Genomic DNA, 20,062 nt, shown 5'->3' with positions numbered 1-20,062 from the left:
TAAAGATATTTGGAGTATACAAGTTACCTTGATGCCACCCCATGACTGATTTGTCAAAAAATCTACTGGACTGGTAACTCCTGTTTGAGCAGGATATCGCAGCAGGAAGTTAAGTTCCATTGCACTGATTTCTTTGTTCTTCAGAAGTATCTGAAACAAAAACCCAAATTGAACTACAGAAACTTGCCAACACTTCCTGGAAGCTACAAGGGCAGAAGCCAGGCATTACATCTAGCAAGACTCTGGATGCTAAGAAATATCAAAATGCTAATAAGTGGGTGGAAGAGAGTTGACGGCAGCTGTAGACATTTTGCACTGAATTGTTTCAGTTCAAACTTACTGAACCACAATACAATGAAGGATCTAGAACACCAATGTAATCACACACAGAGGCTCAAAGACAATGATCTACCACTGAAAGTGTTACAAAATTTCTTATCTGGTATGTCCTAAGCAAAATATTGCAGCATAGAGAACATCATCTATCAGTACATACCACTTAGAACAGGGGTTTTCAAACTTGGCCCTTTTATGACTTGTGGACTTCAACTCCCAGAATTCCTCAGCCAGCGTGCCTGACTGAGGAATTCTGGGAGTTGAAGTCCACAAGTCATAAAAGAGCCAAGTTTGAAGACCCCTGACTTAGAAAGTAACTGGTATGAGAGTTAACAAATCCACAAGGTTACCTGGAAAGTGACTTGGGCTGTGTAAGTCAGTTTGTCACATTCAAAGAGTCCACGAGTTGTATATTGAAACACTGAGAATGTGATGCTATCAATCAGGTTGTTTACTCGCTCTTTCAGGATCTCATCTGCTGGAGCTCTTGAGACAGCTTTCTGGAAGACCACATTAAATGCCTAAATGTAGTGAGAAAGAGAGACAGACATAATGAAACACTTTGAATATTTTAAGTAGATCTCCAAATGCCAAATGGCTTAATATAGAACAACAGAGTTAGAAGGAAACGTGGAGTTCTTCTTGTCCAACCTCCTGCTCAGGAAGGAAACCTATACCATTTCAGACAAATGGTTGTCCAATCTCTTCTTAAAACCAGTGTAGGGAGCACCAACAGCCTCTGGAGGCAAGTCATTCCAATGATTAATTATTCTGTCAGGAAATATCTCCTTAGTTCTAGCTTGGTTCTCTCCTTGATTAGTTTCCATCCGTTGCTTCTTGTCCTGCCTTCAGGTGCTTTGGAGAATAGGCTGGCCCCGTGTTGATTCCATCTAGTCTTGAAAATTACAATTAAAACAATGTACTTTTGGATATAAAATGTCATTCTGGGTCTCATTCAGAAAATTGAGAAGAAAATAGTATATAGCACTAGCTAGTATTCAGGCAGTCTAGGAATAAGTGACCTGCATGTAAGGCTGCACTCATGCTTAGCTCACAAGATCTTCAGGCTGAATGGAAGGATACCAATTTTCAATTTCTTGAAGGTCAGTGATATAAATCTGTTATTTTATTGTTATGAGCATTAAGGAAAGCAGGGTTAAACAGAAGTGAGCTGCTCTTTCTTTGCCTTTTATTATTAGCAATGGTTATGCATTGTAGAAAAACTGAGTTGCCATCATCGGCAAAAAGGTTAGCAGTCTCCCGACAAACTCCATAAAACCTGGGCAATCATTCTGCTTCAACTGCATGACAAAGTTGACTCATTAGTTCAAATTTGTTCTGAGCTGAAATTCTGACTCAAAGAAATAAAAGGAGGGAGGCAGGGAGGAAGCACTTAATTCTGCTGCCAAAATTTTACCTTACTAGGACATTTTGTAGGAAATTTCCTTTAGACACATCTTATAGGCATAGTAGAACTCCAAAGCTAATTTACATGGCTATTGACTTCCTAATCTGTATATCATAGAGTTCTGTTTTGGTCTGGGGATGATTTGTGGTTTTTAGTTTTCTTGGCTGCTCTTTTCAACCCTCCATTTTTCTTTTCACCCAGCCTTATGTTCTGCCCCACAATAATATGGTATCTCTTCATTTTTCAATTCCTTGCAACTTCATCCATCAGCAAATCATCATTTTTTTCTTCTCTTCATATCTTCCAAATCCCAGGATTTTAGTCTATAAGTAAAGCTTAACACTGGGGCAATTTTTATGGATCTCACCATGGATACATTTGGCATCAACAACTGAACTGTCATTCTTGGTGGCAGGGATTACTTTATGCAATATGTCTCTGAAATTAAACCAGGTCTACTTCTTACTGCAGATTGAGAGAACTCTCAAAATGTATTTATTCTTTTGGGCTGTTATCACTGCTGTTTGGCTTTTGTGTTTTATGACAGTTATCTTCTACTGTTGTTTTCTTTTTATAAAACCCTTTATTGTTCTTTATGAGCCATCCAGAAATTATGTTCATGGGTGTCATGAATTTTCAAATTAAAAGTATTTTTAGGCTTATTGTAACAAACCTACCAATTATCAATCTATAGATTTCTGAAAAATATATGCACATCACATGTAGCAGTCTAAGTGTGCTATTAGTTTGTGGAAAGCTGGCAGAAATAAGCTGGCTTGCAGGATAATTATAAGATTAGAGGTCCAAGTTGCATTGAATAACATAAATATACATGAGGAGAAAATTGAGCTGTAATGGCATATATGGCACACTGGTCAAAATGTGCCAGAGCTGGCTAGTACTATCCTTAGTATTAGCTACAATGTTGCCTATAACAAGGGTACAACAATGTGACCTAGTGTGCACTTTATTTATATTATTAAAAAGTGTTAAGTGAAAGCATTGTTTGAACGAAGCACCAAAGATTAATATCTATAGGCATATTATGTGGCAATCATGATCTAAAGAGCATGAATTAACAAAACAAAAAGGAAGTATGAAGGCAAAAAAGGGTAAGCGAGACAATCTTTGTACTAGAAAGAGAAAAAATGCCTTTTGAAATAGTGAGAAAGGTTAAATATTTAGTAGTATACATTACAGCTTCTAATGTTAAATTGTATAAAAATAATTATGAGACATTATGGGTAAAAGTGCAAAAGAATTTAAATGATTGGAAAAAATTACAGTTATCTTTGTTGGGGAGAATTTCAGCAGTTAAAATGAATATCCTTCCAAAGTTCCTTTTCTTGTTTCAAATGATACCTATTTTGAAAAAAGATGCTAATTTGGAGGAATGGCAGAAGGGGATTAATAAGTTTATTTGGCTAGGGAAAAAACCAAGAGTTAAGTTTAAGATTATACAAGATGTACGGGAAAGAGGAGGACTTAAGGCGCCTAATTTAAAATTGTACTATGATGCGGTAGCTTTAACGTGGATTAGTGATTGGCTTAATTTAACAAATAAAAATATCCTTTCTCTTGAGGGATGGGATTTATTATATGGATGGCACGCATATTTAATTTATGATAAAAAAAATGGATCAGGTTTTTAAATCCCATATCTTGAGAAGTGCTTTGTTGCGTGTCTGGAAGAAGTATTATTATAGGTTAATTATAAAATTCCAATTTGGAGGATTCCTGGACACGCGATAGAGGGGGTATCTAGAGGAGTGAATTTGGATAGGATTTCTTATAAGGAATTACTTAATTTGGTAGGGAAGGACTGGCAATTAAAATCTTTAGCTGAGTTGAAACAAGAAAATATTGTACACTCTTGGTTTCAATATAATCAATTGTTAGTTAGGTGGAGTTTAGATCAAAAGGTTGGTATTACTTTAGAGGATGCGAATTTGATAAAACAGATTAAAGATCAAACTCAAGCTCATATAAAGAGAATTTATAATGTCTTAATAGAATTGGATTCTGAAACGGAGTTAGTTAAAGACTGTATGGTTAAATGGGCTCAAAATATTCAAGAGTCGATTTTATTGGATACATGGGAGACAATTTGGGTTAGAAATGTAAAATTTACTCAAGCGCAAAATTTAAGAGAAAATTTTTATAAAATGTTTTATAGATGGCATTTAGATCCCCAAAAGTTATCCCGCATGTATCCTAATTTACAGCCCAAATGTTGGAGATGTGGAAGCTTAGACGCAACCTATTGCGTCTAAGCTTCCACATATTTGGTGGACTTGTAGAGATATAAAAGCTTTTTGGATTACGATTTGGTGGAATATTCAAAAGATTTTTAAGAGAAAGATAAAGTTTACTCCGCAATTATTTTTGTTGGGTATTATTGTAGATTTTGATGTCAAAGAAATTGATTTAATGTTGAATCTTATAACAGCTGCAAGATTATTGGTGGGGCAATATTGGAAGAAAAACTCTTTGCCTACTATGGAAGAATGGATAGTTAAGGTGTCTAATTTAGCAGAAATGGCGAAAATCTCTGCCTATTTGAAGGACCATTCACAAGAAAAATATATTTCGGTTTGGAGAAGATGAATTGATTATATTCAAAAGAAATATGAGACTGAAAAGTATTATCTTGCTTATGAGTAGATTTTAGATTATTTTTAATAGTTCAATATGTTTGAATTTATATTATTTTTAGTATTATAGTTTAATTATATTATTATTATTGTTTTTAATTTGTTAATACTTGTTTTGAGAAGGAGTTAAAGTGTGTTATGGATTTGATTGATAGTGTAGTCGGGTTATGTTAGTTAGATTATGTTTGTTTATTTTTCACCCTGTAATCAGCTCTGGGAAGTGGGGGAGGGGGGAAGGGGTGGGAGGGGTTTGGGTTATAATGTACTAAATTTGTAAAACTTTTAATAAAAAAAGACAAAAATGCCAAAGAGATTAATTTATTAATATCTAGAAATTAATATTAATTACTTTAATACCTATTAATATCTAGAGAAAGATATTATGCATGGAGGGGGGGGGAAACATTTTCCAGGTCATTGTCTTGGTTTATCATTCACTTGGCTTATCGTTCACTAGGTCTTCTAGTCCACATGCAAAAATCAGAATAGGACCCATTTGAGAGTGTTTTGGACCAGAAGCAACAGAGGCAGATAGGGATTGGCAACAGGGACACAAATTTTATTCAGATATTGTTTCTGCCTATTAAAGGATGGAGGTCATATTATAGTAACTAATAATTAGGAAATACATACACACACACACACACACACACACACACACACACACACACAAATATCTACTTTCCTCAAGCAACAGAATTAAGTTTCCCCAAAATAATCTATAATAGGCCATGTACCTTGCATTATACTTCAAGAGAAAACAAAGTTCAATAAAAAAACAGCTGTTTTCATGTAAAGTATCCTTATATACTTCCTGCTGAAGCTGAAATATTCAAAACCAGGAAAGCAAATAGTTGGAGAAAATAACACCCTGAGCAAAATAAAAAGCATACCCAAAAGTCATCAGCTACCATCAAACGGAATATACAATAGAACAATTATAGAGGGAAAGAAATTTAGACTGAATTCTAAATTGGTATATCATGCTCTTAAATTAAATGCCTGCTGTGCCATATTAACCCTTGAAGAATGTTGTTTCATAGGAATGAAAGTCTCAGCAAAAAATTAAAAATAGTTTCTAGTAATATTTTGTTTAGGCATGCAATATTGTTAAATTACTCATGGGACAAGTTTTTTTTCACTGAATGTTCTTAGAGCTTTCTGTAACTTGAGCTACTGAAAATTGTAAAGAACTATTTAAATCTCTGATGGAAACTTAATGCAATAACGTTTGTTTCTCTAGTCTTCTATAAAGTGAAATTCAGCACATTTCTACAAAAGTTTAAACTATTTAATCTTCCTCATTCAGAGTCTGAATATTATAAAAATACAAAGAATGGCACAAACAAAGGCCAGGGACCTTTTTGTCATACATTTTTCATAATGCACAAAAAGAACCCATTAAAGATGACATAATTCACAGGTCTGAATATTCTTAAATAACTATCTAAGGTCTAGAACATTTAAAAAAATGCAATCTCAATCTATTGATATATTTTGTGTTGGCTGGTTAATGAAGCTAATTAAGGGAGAGGGTGAGGGGAGTAAATAGGCCCCTGTGGCTGACATGAATGGTTATGAGTCAGTCAGAATGTCCATGAAGCACAAACATAAAATAATTTTTAAAAATGATGAAATTTTATGGAAGAAAAACAACATTTCACAATGAATGCTGAAACTTTCCAGGTTCGGTGAAATTTTGGCAGTTTTATATTACCAAAATTTAGTGAAATGTCCACCTGTGGTTACTGTACACAATTATGTTTCAAGTACTGGCAAGATTGCCAGGTCCCTCGTATGTGATGCTAGTGGGCCTCTCTCGTCTCAGACTCCTTATCTGTCCCTAAAATTTGGAGAACAATTGGCCTGGGTTGGGAAAAAAGAGAGAAGGAGAAAGGCCAACTCTTACTGTAGATGAAACTATTGTACCTTTAGGGAAAACTGGTACATGGGATTGATGGTGTTGAGGTCATTCATGATGAAATATAGCAGTGAAGCACGAGCTGCTGCAGGACGGTAATGTTCCCTTGCCTCATTAATCTTGGTTTCTGTTATCTTGGACTCCTGGACCTGAAAGGAAATAACAATAAAACTATGAAGAGGCAACATAGTTACATCTACTGTAGGTACACATTTTCTTAGTTTGCATGGAAATTGCATGATTTTCGATAAATTTGTGTATATGTAGCATGTGTAGTATACCCCCTTGCCTGCCTGCTTCTAATTTCCCAACATTTCCAGATGTAGAGCACATACATTCAACCATCACTTCACCCATAAATTAATTATCAAGGGACTAACTTCCATCAGATTCTCCTTCACTTTCCAAGGTCGTTACTATGCCCATATTAAATTTTCACATGGAGGTGTTACGTAATTTTATCACCGAGGATGTCTGAGCTCCAGATACCAAAAGCTTGTGCTTTTGTGCTTGTGTTTGTGCCTCTGCACAAACAGTTCAGAAACATCTCTCATTTGTGCTGAAGGGCAAACCTGGCAGCGCCCGTTCCCATGGCTCTTCAGTGTGGTACAGGCGAAAGATGTTGCCAGTATTTGCAAAGCAAAACATCTACGTCAGGTGAGTATTGAATAGATAATTTCCAAAGCCAAATTTTCACCATGGGAGCAGCCAAGATGCTGGATTCCAGCCAACTTAATACAGGCCATGGAAACTTCCATACTGTATAGCCTCCACTCAATTCCTAATTTAATTCAGTAAATGTAATGCATGTGAATTAACTCAAGTAAAACACTTTGGTATTAAACTTAAATGCTTTAAAACATCTTGTTAGAATGCTGTAGTTGTATGGTCTTTTCATCCAGTGCTACTGTTTCTCTTAAATTGCTCATTAAAGGCATCTGAACTAAAACAAAAATGCTTAGTAAATCTTGCCAGAATGTGGTTTTATCATGATTTTTAGTCTCCAAGCTGTAGAACAAACAAAATGCATTTAACCAATTCATTTACTTTTAAATTTTAGTTATAAATTGCCAAAAACTTGACAAAATACCTAAATATTCCAATGCAAACTCATACACAATTAACAAAACAATATTTGAAGGAAAAAAACAGAAACCAAAAAAGATTAATAAAAAAATTAAACCAACTAAAAATGAGAGAATAAGAAAAATATCTACCTTATATCAACAATTTACTGGTTAACTAATAAGTATTTTTTTCTCATGCTCAATCATGTCCGATTCTCGAAGATTGCTTGAACAAGTCCCTACAGTTTTTTTGGCAAGGTTTTCAGAAATGGTTTACCATTGCCTCTTTCCTAGGGCTGAGAGAAAGGTCTACCTGCTGACTTTATTCCTAAGGCAGGACTAGAACTCGTGGTTTCCCAGTTTCTACCTTGATGCCTTAACTACTAAAAACAAAACTGGCTATCAATAAGTACCAACATTTAAACAATTCATATTCACTCACTCTTAACATAGATTTTTGTTTTCAGTCACACACCAGACTCAATTTAGCATTTTTACCTTATCTTCAATTTCTGCAGCTGTTTGTTTAGTGACTTCCAGATTCTCCACCAAGGCACTATCAGCTAAAAAATTCCCTGAGGCAGACGAGAGACGGGACAGCAAGTTGTCCTCCAAAGTTTTTAAGGTAATTTTGTAACCATTCTGCTGCTTTGTGAGATCAGACTGTAAAAAGTTGAGATATATAGTGTGGGTATACATATATATCATCATATCATTTTCAAAGCAAAGCAAAGATTTCATTAAATCAGGAATCTTTGGAGACCCCTGTGTTAAACCATCATATGCTGGAAATTCCCTCTTTGGGAAAATGAAATGCAACATGGCACGCCCTTCCAAATTTAAATAGATGCTGTATTGCAGAACATTTATGCAGCATATAGTGTATTACAATTCACATTAAGGATTGTAGAGACCATTCACTTCCATTCAAGGGCCCAGACCAGTCTGCCAAAAATCTGTATTAGGATGATTGTTCCAGAGACAGTCCAATCCAGTTTACTCCATTAGCAGTAAAACCCACAAACAGATGTAATACATTCAGCTGAATGAAAGCAATAAAATGTATTGTATTTTAGTTTAAACTAGAATTTTATGCTCAATTTTTCCAGAATCTACAGAAATTATCTAGGTCCCAAATACTGTAAGTGCCAAAGACTGAGCAGCACTAGGGATGAAACAAATTGAAAGACCACAGATCTCTCTTAATTCCAAATATTTCTAAGTCTAATATCTATAGCTGTAGTATTATTATTTATCCTTATCTTCTTTACTCTACCCGTCTTATTGGGATGATGATTGATGATGATGCTTTGCATGTACACTGAGAGTTTCTGTGTCAGAGACGAATTCCTTGTGTGTCTAATCACACTTGGCCAAATAAAAATTCAATTCAATTCAATTTCTATTGCAAGATAGTGTGATTCATATAATCAACAGTAATTTGCTCATAATAATCACTTTGCTTTGAGAAGAGATCAACAATCACTGAATCTAAACCCCATTTGTTTCTGCCGTGGCATTTCACTCAAATGATAACTTGTTTGTTTACTACTCTCCCCCCCCCCCAGGTGTTTTGGGGACGGAGGATGTACCTCTCACTGCACTGTCTTTTCAGCAGGAGCTCCAGAAGAAAGAGATTAAGAGTAAAGATTTGGTGGAATCTGCAATGGTCTCCATGAACATTTGTTCTGAATTGCCCTCTTCTCCTGCTGCTCTGAGCTGCTCCCCACTTCAAGTGCAAGTTTGCCATTCTTACCTAAACTCTAATTTACTGGTCAGGGAGGGTAGCTACTGTGACATTACAGATGGGAAAGGAAAAATCTTGCATATGGGAAATGTAGGAACAGGCTGCCAAAGGCTGGGATTTGTTTAAAACACAAAAGTTTCCTTCTTTAGTTTTTGAAAATATTGTTTAATTAAAAAGAACTGTTCTTAGAAAAGCTACTATGATGAAGCAATTAATAACTTTTTCTTTAGGCCATAGGCTTATCATAGATCTGTTTGAAAAAAAAGACAAAGCAAAACTATAAAGCTATTATTTTTCTTACTTTAAAGAAGTAATTAATTTAACTGAAAAGCATTGCTTCTTTAATAGATTTAATGATTTTCCACAACTTAGCCCAATTTGGTTTTCTTTGCATAGCTAGATTGGGGTATGATATATGGGATAAGAAATTTAATATATAACCTCAGAATGTTACTTTCTGCAGTATTAATAGTGTAAAAGAGCAATATGGTAAACTCAATCTTTTCCAACTTTTTCCATAGTAATGCCAATTCTCTGAAATAAAGTTGGCACCATTAAGAATAACAACACCCCAAAGTCCTGTTATGCTGCTAAAATTAAGAGAGGCTTAAATCCTTAGTTTTTATGCTTTTTCAGATGTACAGAAAGTCTCTTCCATTTTCCATTAATGATCCATTTCTTTCCAAACTCCTTATTCATTATTGTGAACTCTCTACCTTGCACCTTCAATCTCTAGGATAGATCAGTAGATGGCTGGCAAACCATCTAGCAGGAAAATTTGTTTTTCTGTGCTATATATTAGGAAGCCTGATTATTTTTTTTTAATACTTCCCAAAACATGGACTTCCTTCTGGGCATCTAGCATGATAGGGTTTTACACAGAATAGATCCTCTTGCATTATGTGAGTTGAACTATTGTTTATATGAGATTCCCCCCCCCTTGGCCCTCCAAATGGTCTGAAAACCTGGCTCCGCCCACGAGCTTCAGACTCCAATGGGGGCTCTGATTTTAGAGGTGGCTGGTTAGATACGATTACAAATCCATCCCATCTACACATTGGTTCTTTTTATCCACTCTGTTGCTAATTTCATAGTTTTAACTTTCAATGCCCAACGTTTTACTCTTTTTAACTTTTTAATTATTTAATATAAGTGGTCCTCGGCTTACAACAGTTCATTTAGTGAGCATTCAAAGTTGCAACGGCACTGAAAAAAGTGACTTATGACTGTTTTTCACACTTACGACCATTGCAACATCCCCACGGTCACATGATCAAAATTCAGACGCTTGGCAAGTGGTTCATATTTATGACAGTTGCAGTGTTCCGGGGTCATGTGATCAGCTTTTGCAACTTTCTGTCAAGCAAAGTCAATGAGGAATCTGGATTCACTTAACAACCGTGTTACTAACTTAACAAATGCAATGATTCACTTAACAACTGTGACAAGAAAAGCCGTAAAATGGGGTAAACTCACTTAACAAGTGTTTCACTTAGCAACATAAATTTGGGACTCAATTGTGGTCCTAACGCGAGGACTACCTGTACTGTCCTTTTTCATTTAACAAATGTACAGTAATTCCTGATTTCTGTGTTCTATGAATTTGGAGAGAGTTGTCCATAAGTCATACATGAACTCCAAATACTGCCAGCACTAATTACAGAATTTCCCTTTTTCTTTACTCAACTTTCTTTCTTTCTTTGATCCATTTATATGGCTGCTCACTCACCAAGTTACTCTAAGGAATATACCCTCAACATTGGATTTTAAAGACTAATTTTACCAGCTTGTGCAAGGTTTCTAATTTTTAAAATGCACAAATTATATAATTGTTACTGGAGATTTTGGCTTTTCCCAGGACACAAAATGCACTTTATGATTAGTTATTTTTTAGCTGACACAATATTCCCTGAGAAGCTGGACAATGGGGAGAGAGAAAAAAAGAAATGATTTGCTACACTGAATGGAAAATCTTTACGTCATCTTGAGTTCTTCTCTAGGGGCTGTTGTCTGTGGCAGCAGGTTGCTCTAGTCTACTGTTTAGCAATTATATTATAACGTGCCATACACAAATGTATTGCAAGGGCTCCTTATGTGTCAATAGCAACATATTGTTCAGCTACAAGAAGAAGGATGACTATTTTCAGTACAACCAAAAATTCTTGGCAAACATGACTCAATTTGCTAAAGTATTCAGAGGACGGCTCTAGTTTGTAATGTTTCAGGCAAAGCTTGAGAATTAATTTAAGTAACCACTTTAGGACATTCCATGTTTCCCTCGCATGTTCTACTGCATCTCTCAGCATTATTACAACCTAAGCAAATGGCATTTGCTGAACTGTTCATTGACTCAACATATGTACATTTATTTAGTCAAGGAAAAAAAATCAGTGGCGAACAAAACCATAAAATGCATGAACTATGTAATTTTGCGTATCTCCTTTGTGTCAAAGAAACACTCCAAAAAGCAGAGTTAGTATACTAATTGAAGGAGTCATGTTGCCACCATCAAAAACAGTTTTATCTGGTTTGCCAAATGAAATTAGTTCCAGTGGTAGAAATTTTGAAAGCTATGGTCCCAATACTAGATGAAGGAGTTTCGAGCTTTGGATAAAGCTACATTAATAATCTGTTTAGCATTAATTGCCAAGATTGAAAGTGCTAGTTCTAGTTCGCCAGATATACATTAAACTTTTTTATAACTAGACACAAAATATATTTAACATGTTTATCCTAAACTCTGTTTAGCTTTATGACTGGTGGGGAGGCCAAAGCTGCAGAAATACTTGTGTTTTCCCGAAAATAAGATTAAGTTTTGCTCCAAAAGATGCGTTAGGGCTTATTTTCCAGTTAAGGCTTATATTCAGGGAAATAGAGTACTAAATGCATCTGTCTGGCTGAGGATCTTAACTGGGGCTTATTTTGGGGGTGGGATTATATTAGGAGCATCCTGAAAAATCATGCTAGAACTTATTTTCCAGTTGGGTCTTATTTTCGGGGAAACACAGTACTACTTTAGGAATATTTTCTTTAACTTTTCTTATCTCTGATACTACTACTAATAATAATAATAATAATACTAATAATAATAATAATAAAATTGGAAGGGACCTTGGAAGTCATTTAGTCCAACCCCCTGCTCAGGCAGGAAACCCTATACCATTTCGGACAAATGGCTGCCCAGTCTCCTCTTAAAAACTTCCAGTGTTGGAGCATTCACCGCTTCTGGATACAGATAATAGTTTAAAATATGGATAAATCTTGGAAAAGAATAATTCAGTCCATCTTGGATTCTGTTAGTTACCTTTAATTCTTCCAGGTCAGGCCTCTCCATGCTTACCACTGCTGCCAGCAGCTGATCTTCTAGACCATCCCGAGTCACAGTGAAATTGATGAGGGTGCACTGTGCTTGCATTTCTGGTTGGTAATGGGGATTTGCTAGTTTTGTATGAAGAATTAGTCGGAAACTGGGGTTGTATTCACATTCTTTATCTCCAATTTTAATGAACCTGAAAGAAGATCAAGCATGATTACTCATGCCTGCAGTATCCATATGCCATTATAAGATAATTAATTAGATTCCAGAGGTAATGTATAATTTTACAATGCAGTGAGAATTAATCATTCTAAATCAGCTTTCCCTGATAAAAAAAAAGTCCTCCAGATATAGTAGACATAATCACCAAAGCCCCTGCTGGTTTTTGAAGTCCTACTTATTTGGAGGGCCCATTTACCATTGCAATACCTTCCTTGTCCTTTACGAAAAGGAATAAAATGTACTATGCAGCAGCTCCTATAATCTATGCCAATTAGAGTTAAATCAAATGCATTAGTGTGCCATTCTGTGTTAAGATATTAGACTACAGGAGCTTACTGGGAGAGTTTGGGCCAACTACTGTCTCTTAGCCCAAACTATCTATGAGAAAAATGAGGAGAAAGGAGAATTATGAACACCAGTTTGAGTTCCTGAATGACAGGTAGGATATAAATCAAACAGAAATTTATTAAATTTATCCATTAGACTGGTTGTGAAAAGTAGTTTTACAACATCAATTCTGAGGGCTTCAGAAAAGTTTTTGAACCCTGATATTATATGCCTTGGGAGAGGATAGCAGATGTCATGCACATGTTTCAGAAGATGATGGTCACAGAATTATGTCATTCACTATCATCTCACCTTCCTTTTTTTATTGTCTCTCGACCCAGCAATGGACCTAACACTGGATCTACAGATTCTTCCAAATTCTCAATCAGAACAACTTCCCCAGCAGCAAGAGCTTGTTCCACAATATCCAGATACCTAAGAAATACAGCATCAGCATAATACATGTTAAGGAAAACCCTGAGAAACTTACAGAGTAAAGCGAAGGATGAAGTCATTACAAAAGGTGTAGATGGGGAGGAGTTAGTGATTATGAGAGAGAGAGACCAATGACTTGCTCTAGGTATTTATTGTTATATTCTTACTTAAGCAAAGTGGATCAGCAGCTAGAACAGTATTTTAGTTCTTCAAAAAATTGGGTTTTGCAAAATTCAAGAGACTTAAAAAGTAACTGGAGCCAAAGGCTTTTTTTAAGAGAGAGATGCCTCAGCTTTTTCCATGCATTATCTTTTTAAAGAACATATAAATCCAGGCTTCCATAACATGAGCCCCAGATGAGTTCCAGATATTCTTGGATTCCATGACGCCTGGGAATTCTGAGGATAATATTCCAGCACTCCTGAGAATGCTGGGTTACATAAAATAGCTTTATCCTACTAATGTATTCTCTTCCTCTCCCTCCAAACAGCAAATTGAGTTTCCCTGAACCCTGATGGGCTAGGTATATAGTTATAAATAAGAGAAGCATAACTGTTTAAATTAAGCAAGGAGATTGAAGAAAGAATACTAAAGTTATGTTTAAAAAAGTTAACCAGTGACTGTAGATAAATAACTATTTCAGCCAGGAGAGAGAATTTTGGTATGGCTCTTCAGCTATGACTTTTAATCTTTATGAACCACTAAAATTCAGGCTTTATACCAGGCTTGGCTATAAATCTCCCAATTTTAATCCTTTATTCAGAAGACAGAAGGCTCCCATGTACAACCGACTAAATTTTTTGTTGATGACTAGGAAGGTGCCATACACATCTTGAAATAGAAACAAGCCTACGCTCCAAGGTTTAAGTTCTAGATTTTTTTTTTCTCCTGCCTTTTCAAGTCAATGTCCTCTTGATGACCTTGCAATCTGATCTATGTTGATTTAACTTTTCTCTCTCAATTGATAACCATTGGATTCCTATTCCTATTCCAGTTTTTTTCCTTACCCCTAAGTAGGCTTTATTAAATCAAATCTGGCAATGTATTGAACAATTTTTAAACAGTGGAATGATTTACTTGAATGTATTTTATCAAAAATATGTGAGTTGACTAGTTAATTTCTATGACTTCATCTTCCTACTGGAAGCTTTTATTTTTGTAGATTGTGTAGTATATATTCCTTGTTTTAAAATCTACATTGGTTCTTTGAATTAAGCATTTCCACTTTGTGGTGGTAATCCTTTGTCCTGAATGAGAAACACTGAAGATCTAACATACAGCATATTCGTATTTGATGCACAGATGCATGTTTCATCTTTGAATGGGTATGCCAATAGACACTTTATTTAAATTAAACATTTTATCTGTTAATGTGTGTGTGCGTACTTCCTCATGTTAGATACTACTTCATTCCACTATCTGCTAAACTAAGAAACAGAGTCATATTGATTACCCTTTCTGGCAAAGTCTAAGCAGTAGTAGTTGAGTTTAGGGCCTGGTTACTATCTATTTCCAACAGTATCTTATTGGCCAATTCGATCTTGCAGGATTGGCATGATCCAGGTTCCTTCAATTAAATGTACCATCTGTTGTAATGCCTGTCCTCTGGAATGAGGTTCTTCTTCTTTTTCAAGATCTGGACGGTCCCCCACCCTGCTAGTGTTTTGAAGGACCTTGAAGATCTGGTTCTTTGTCAAGATTTTTGGCTAAGGTGGTTAAAGTCCTTTCTGAGTAGTATGGATAAGTCTCTCATTATTGCCTAGTTATGCCTTGTTTTGTTTGTCTTTACTGCAGTATTATTTTATTGTTATGTTTCTCTATTTTTACTTTGTTAACTACCTAGAGTCATTGTGAGTTGGGTAGTACACAAGTGTAATAAATAGTAAAGTAATTAATACATTTGCTGTATTACTCTTTTGAAACAGTTTTGTTGTTTATGGTTTTACATAATGTTGTAGTCATATATTTGTTTTATCCCTGATTTTGCTTGAAAGTTTGTATTCTTTTGGAAGCTGCTTAGAGCTTTCTTCAGATTTGCAAAGCATACAAAATAGTAGTAAATATTTTAATCTTTCTTTGTTTTTTGAGTTCAGTTTGGCTAGTATATTTATTTCAATCAGCGTTTATATTAATAAAATCTAATCTATCCTATTGCAGCATTGCCTAGCTTACCCTATCTGTTACAAGGACAGCATTAATCTTGAGTTTCTCTTACAAGATATAATAACATGCCCTGTTTGAAAGACGGGGATATCCCAAAATCATGAGACAAACAGGGCAAAAATACTTTTCTAGACTGATACAGATCTATCTAATAGCCAGCTAAGCTAACAGCAACAAAACCTGTAAGCAAAATTACTAGCGCTGGCTAAATAAAAATTAAGAACTGTAAAAAGGTCTGGATTTCAGCATTTTTAAAATCTGTGACAATGCATCTAAGGCAGGCCTCTTTATTAGGACGTAACAAGAAGAGAAGATAAAAACAGCCAGCCCTATGAGCTTGCTCTCTTTGAATTCTTTTTAAATCTTGTCCAAGATAATTCGATAGGCGATCTTCTAAGCAGGGGACCAATGTATTACTTCTACCCTCACAAAAGCATAGTCTGGAAGATCCTCGTCTCACAGAAGCCCGGATCCCTCTATTCCTTTAACTGAATTACAGAAAGAATAGAACAGAGATTAAATCACTGGCACTTAAAACTGCACTCTGACGTACAGTGTGCTGGTACCTTCTTCTCATTCTCCATTCAGTTTCAGGTTTCTATAGCAACCATGACAAGTTCTACAAAGTTCCTCCCCATTTAATCAGAAATTTCTGTCATTCTGATAGTAAACAAAGCCAGTCAATGCCCAAAAGTTTGAAATAGCGTCAAATTGGAGAGTTTTTTCTTAAAATACAGTTGGCTCCCACAATCTGAAAGACATACATCACACATGTGACACCCGGATATGAGGCTACTATTGAACACATCCATTATTTTCTTGCCGTTTTGTTTAATTGTGTCTGCTTACCCCTTCTGGCCAATCCGAGTCACTCTGAGGTCTTCTCCATGCTTGGCTTTTATCCACTTGATTCCCTGCAGCTGGGGGTCAACCATGAGTGGCCAGCGCTCACAGTTGATCAGAATGGTAGCATTTTCAGCAGACATGCGGTCAGCTGGTAAACCTTCATTTTGCCAAGCTGCTATGTCAGCATCATCAGTGAGCATCTTCAGAGGGTCCAAAGAGGGAGTGACAGGAATTGCAACCTTGGGGCAATCAAAGCATTATCACTTACAGCCAACAGGTTATGACTCTGCATTGCAACTATGCACAAAAAAAGCACATATGACCTGGTAATAATGGAAAACATAATCCAAGACACTGAAAATGGCAATGTTCAAGAAAGCACCCTTTTAGTGACCTTTATCTAAGAACGATAGATTTCTTTTTCTTATTATTCCAAGGAAACAGAATATGGTAGAGACTTGCCGTGGCTTCTCCCATCAAGAAATACTCATGCTTTTTCTTTTGAGAGTGGTAAGAACTCTGAAATAGCTGGGAGTAACATAGGTCCCTGATATTGTCATTCCAACAACAAAGATGACAATATTCCTTGCTCTTAATAGATAACTGCAACAATAGGGTCAAATATACAATTTATGTACCAGCAGATTTATGTTACCTGTCCTTGCAAGTTGGGATCTAATTGCACCACTGACCTTGCTTCCAGCTTTTGGCAATAATATTTTACAATGCCACCGGCCAGCTTTGAGTTCTGACATTGTAAGAGGGAACCTGTTACTTTATGGTGGCAAAAAAAATATATCAAGAATTTGGTAGCACCTTTTCCAGCTAAAGAATTTTATTAAAAGGCACACGTTTTCATAAGCTGTAGGTCATTTATTCAGATTCGTCATCGGATCAAGTTTTCATGAGCTGTAGGTCATTTATTCAGATTCGTCATCAGATCCAATTTGGAGCTGAGGGAATGTATGTTTTCAATGGTTGCGAGAAGCATAGAATGAATTGCTCCACACGCTGCTTCTGCCTTAAGCAATGGGGAAAATTCAGTGGCAATGGCTTCATGGAAAGCCTTGAGAGATTGCCCATGGAATCAGCTTCCAAAGGAAAGTAATTAGACTATTTTTCTCTTATTCCAATGGTATCTTGTATTTTTCAATTTTAATTAAAATATAGGTGAGCTGAAAGTTAATGTGTACTGTATAGCTATACTAACTTTTACAGATATATCAAGAATCAACAGGCTGGAGGCAACCAACACCCTCTTCTTTTGCCTTTATGTACAGAGATACCAGTCAATGACACAGAAACCTCAAAGAATGAAGCCTGGAGCAGACAAATCTGACAACTTGGTAAAGAAGGATCTGATTATGATTACAAGTTGTTATTTAGAAGAATGTAATTAACACATTCACACATCTGCTGTTCTGCTGCAAGGCAATATTCACAGTTCTGAGAAGATGCAAGCCCTACATGTCAGTCCACATTGAAGTCATTCAAGCACTGCTAGAGCAGTGTTTCTCAATCTTGACAATTTTAAGGCAATGCTGGCTGTGGAATTCTGGGAGTTGAAGTCCACATGCCTTAAAATTGTCAAGGTTGAGAAACACTGTGCTAAAGGATTAGGGACTAAGAGTCATTAATGGTCTTTCATATCTCTTCAATCAAGAAGTGATTTCTCACTGCAATAGCAACATATTAAAATAGTAATTTTATTAAAAATTAGAATTGCAAAGGTAAAAAGTAATACTAAAAAAATTAAAGGATAAAAAGAAAAAATAGAAGAGGCGGGAAAGAATAATACAGAAAAGAAAAATAGAAAAGAAAAAATATAGTAAAGAAAAAGAAAGGAAATATATAAAGAAATGTTTTCCCCTTCATTACAACAAGTATAAACAATTTTAGTAACTTGTCTTCTCTTAAAATACAACAAATGATCTCCCCATGAGCCATCTCGTATCTATGAACAAATCCTTAAAGCTTCATCATTTCAGTCATGATCACCAAAAGTCCATTAAGGTTTGTTTGTTCGTAAAATTTATTGGCCATCCATTTTACCACAGGATAACTCTAGGCAGCATTATCAGGATTATCAGAGATAACAGTATATCAATTTTAACCTTGACCAAATAAACCAACTTTATATTCCTTCCTTTTATATTTAACAACCTTAAGTTTTACTCTCTTCAAATAAAGTCTTAGAACTTGTTTTTTTTTTCATTTTTTATTTATCCCTTCTCATAAAATTCTTCAAAGCTTTAACAAGCCTATCTTGTAAATCCAATGTAGAAAAATTGTCCAATTCACTCTTTGGGTTTTTTATTTCTATATTCCTTTTAATTATTAAGAGATCAGTCAGTTTCTTTTATATATCCAGTGTAGGTTCTTTCTCCATAGTATTCTTATAGCCTGTTATTTTTAAAAGTACTTTCAAATCACTCGCAATATTGTCAGGTGAAATTTGTTCCTCTTTCATAACATATTTTAAACAAAGTCTCTCCATAAAGGTGGATGACTTAATAGACACTATGAAAATTTAACTTATGAGTCCATTGTTTACAAATCCTTCAATCTGTCCGATATTAAAATATTTTGCTTCACTCTGTATTAATGTCAAATTTCAGCGTTTCTGTTTTAATTGTAATTTTTAGATCCTTCCTAAACCTACCAGTCTCCTCATGAGGAACAACTGTAGGAACCCCTTGTGGGGTTCTCAATTCCTCTCTTTACCTAGAAAGCAACTGCAAAAAGCCAGGACATTCACCCGTATTTTATTCTGCTATTGTTGTCAGCTCTTTCAGTTCATCATGTCTTCCCCCAAAGAGCAACAACATATTACTTTTGGCATTGAGTCACCATATAAAAGATAGAAGCCAGAAAGAGGGGGAAAACAAGTTGAGGAAATACCTTTCATTCCCACAGAAAACAACCTATGTAAAATGGAATGTCTCACTAACTATTAATTCAAAACAGGTTTTGGCAACTCAACTGAAGAAATATTTCCCAATACCATCATGGCCAACAGCAGCAGCTAGGGCATTTTTAAAAGAGAGGCATGAGGAAATATAACAGTTGCCTTCTGCTCACTTTTAGCTGCTTTAAGTATGGTTTCCATGCATGATCCATCAGGTCTTGTCTATATTTCTTGCTGAAATAACCCAGATAGGAGACAAAGGCAGTAATCAACAGGACATCACCACACAATGCGTTTTCTTGCAGTTTGAAATCTCTTACTGAATCAGCCCATCTCACATTTTCAGAGGCCAGGCCCCCAACCTAAAAAAAAACAAAAAAAAAAACCAGGTAAATTTGACTTCACCAGATTCCATGCTTGACTATTCTCTGTAACTTATACAGTTATTCTACACATTTTCCTTATAAAAATAGCACAACCCTCTGTCTATCATCTGTCTGCTTGTCTCTCACTCTGTCTGTCTTCACAAGCAAATCCCTAACTGATATTATCTGATGGCCATAGAACTTCCACCACAAGAATCATTGTGGAAATGGTAAAGAAACAAATATTGCTTAAGAAAAGAAGAAAAGGAAGAAAAAAAAGAAGGGAAATAGTTTTTTGGTTTCAATAATCTTCTATTCCTAATCAACAGTAAGGCAGCAATTTTAGA

At 35.6% G+C, this 20,062-nt stretch overlaps 1 protein-coding gene across 5 annotated transcripts in view; it reads right to left on the bottom strand.

Moving 5' to 3' along the window:
* The window catches only part of DNAH9 (dynein axonemal heavy chain 9), a 232,556-nt gene that overhangs the window by 50,703 nt on the left and 161,791 nt on the right, over window positions 1–20,062 (bottom strand). For 4 of the 5 annotated variants that reach the window (XM_039359504.1, XM_039359501.1, XM_039359502.1 and 1 more), the window contains 8 exons: window positions 19,524–19,712; window positions 16,446–16,681; window positions 13,311–13,433; window positions 12,438–12,642; window positions 7,885–8,049; window positions 6,328–6,468; window positions 687–857; window positions 28–150 (listed from right to left, as the gene is read on the bottom strand). In XM_039359504.1, the coding sequence (XP_039215438.1) occupies window positions 28–150; window positions 687–857; window positions 6,328–6,468; window positions 7,885–8,049; window positions 12,438–12,642; window positions 13,311–13,433; window positions 16,446–16,681; window positions 19,524–19,712 (1,353 nt within the window). Of the gene's footprint in view, window positions 1–27; window positions 151–686; window positions 858–6,327; window positions 6,469–6,699; window positions 6,870–7,884; window positions 8,050–12,437; window positions 12,643–13,310; window positions 13,434–16,445; window positions 16,682–19,523; window positions 19,713–20,062 lie in introns of those variants that run through there. The other variant, XM_039359505.1, reaches the window with a different exon arrangement.

The sequence above is a fragment of the Crotalus tigris genome, unplaced genomic scaffold, assembly GCF_016545835.1.
Source record: "Crotalus tigris isolate CLP2741 ecotype Arizona unplaced genomic scaffold, ASM1654583v1 scf7180000019078.1875890, whole genome shotgun sequence".
Classification (NCBI taxonomy): domain Eukaryota; kingdom Metazoa; phylum Chordata; class Lepidosauria; order Squamata; family Viperidae; genus Crotalus; species Crotalus tigris.
The sequence above is the reverse complement of the archived record's forward strand: the minus strand, read 5'-3'. Positions and strand labels throughout refer to the sequence as shown.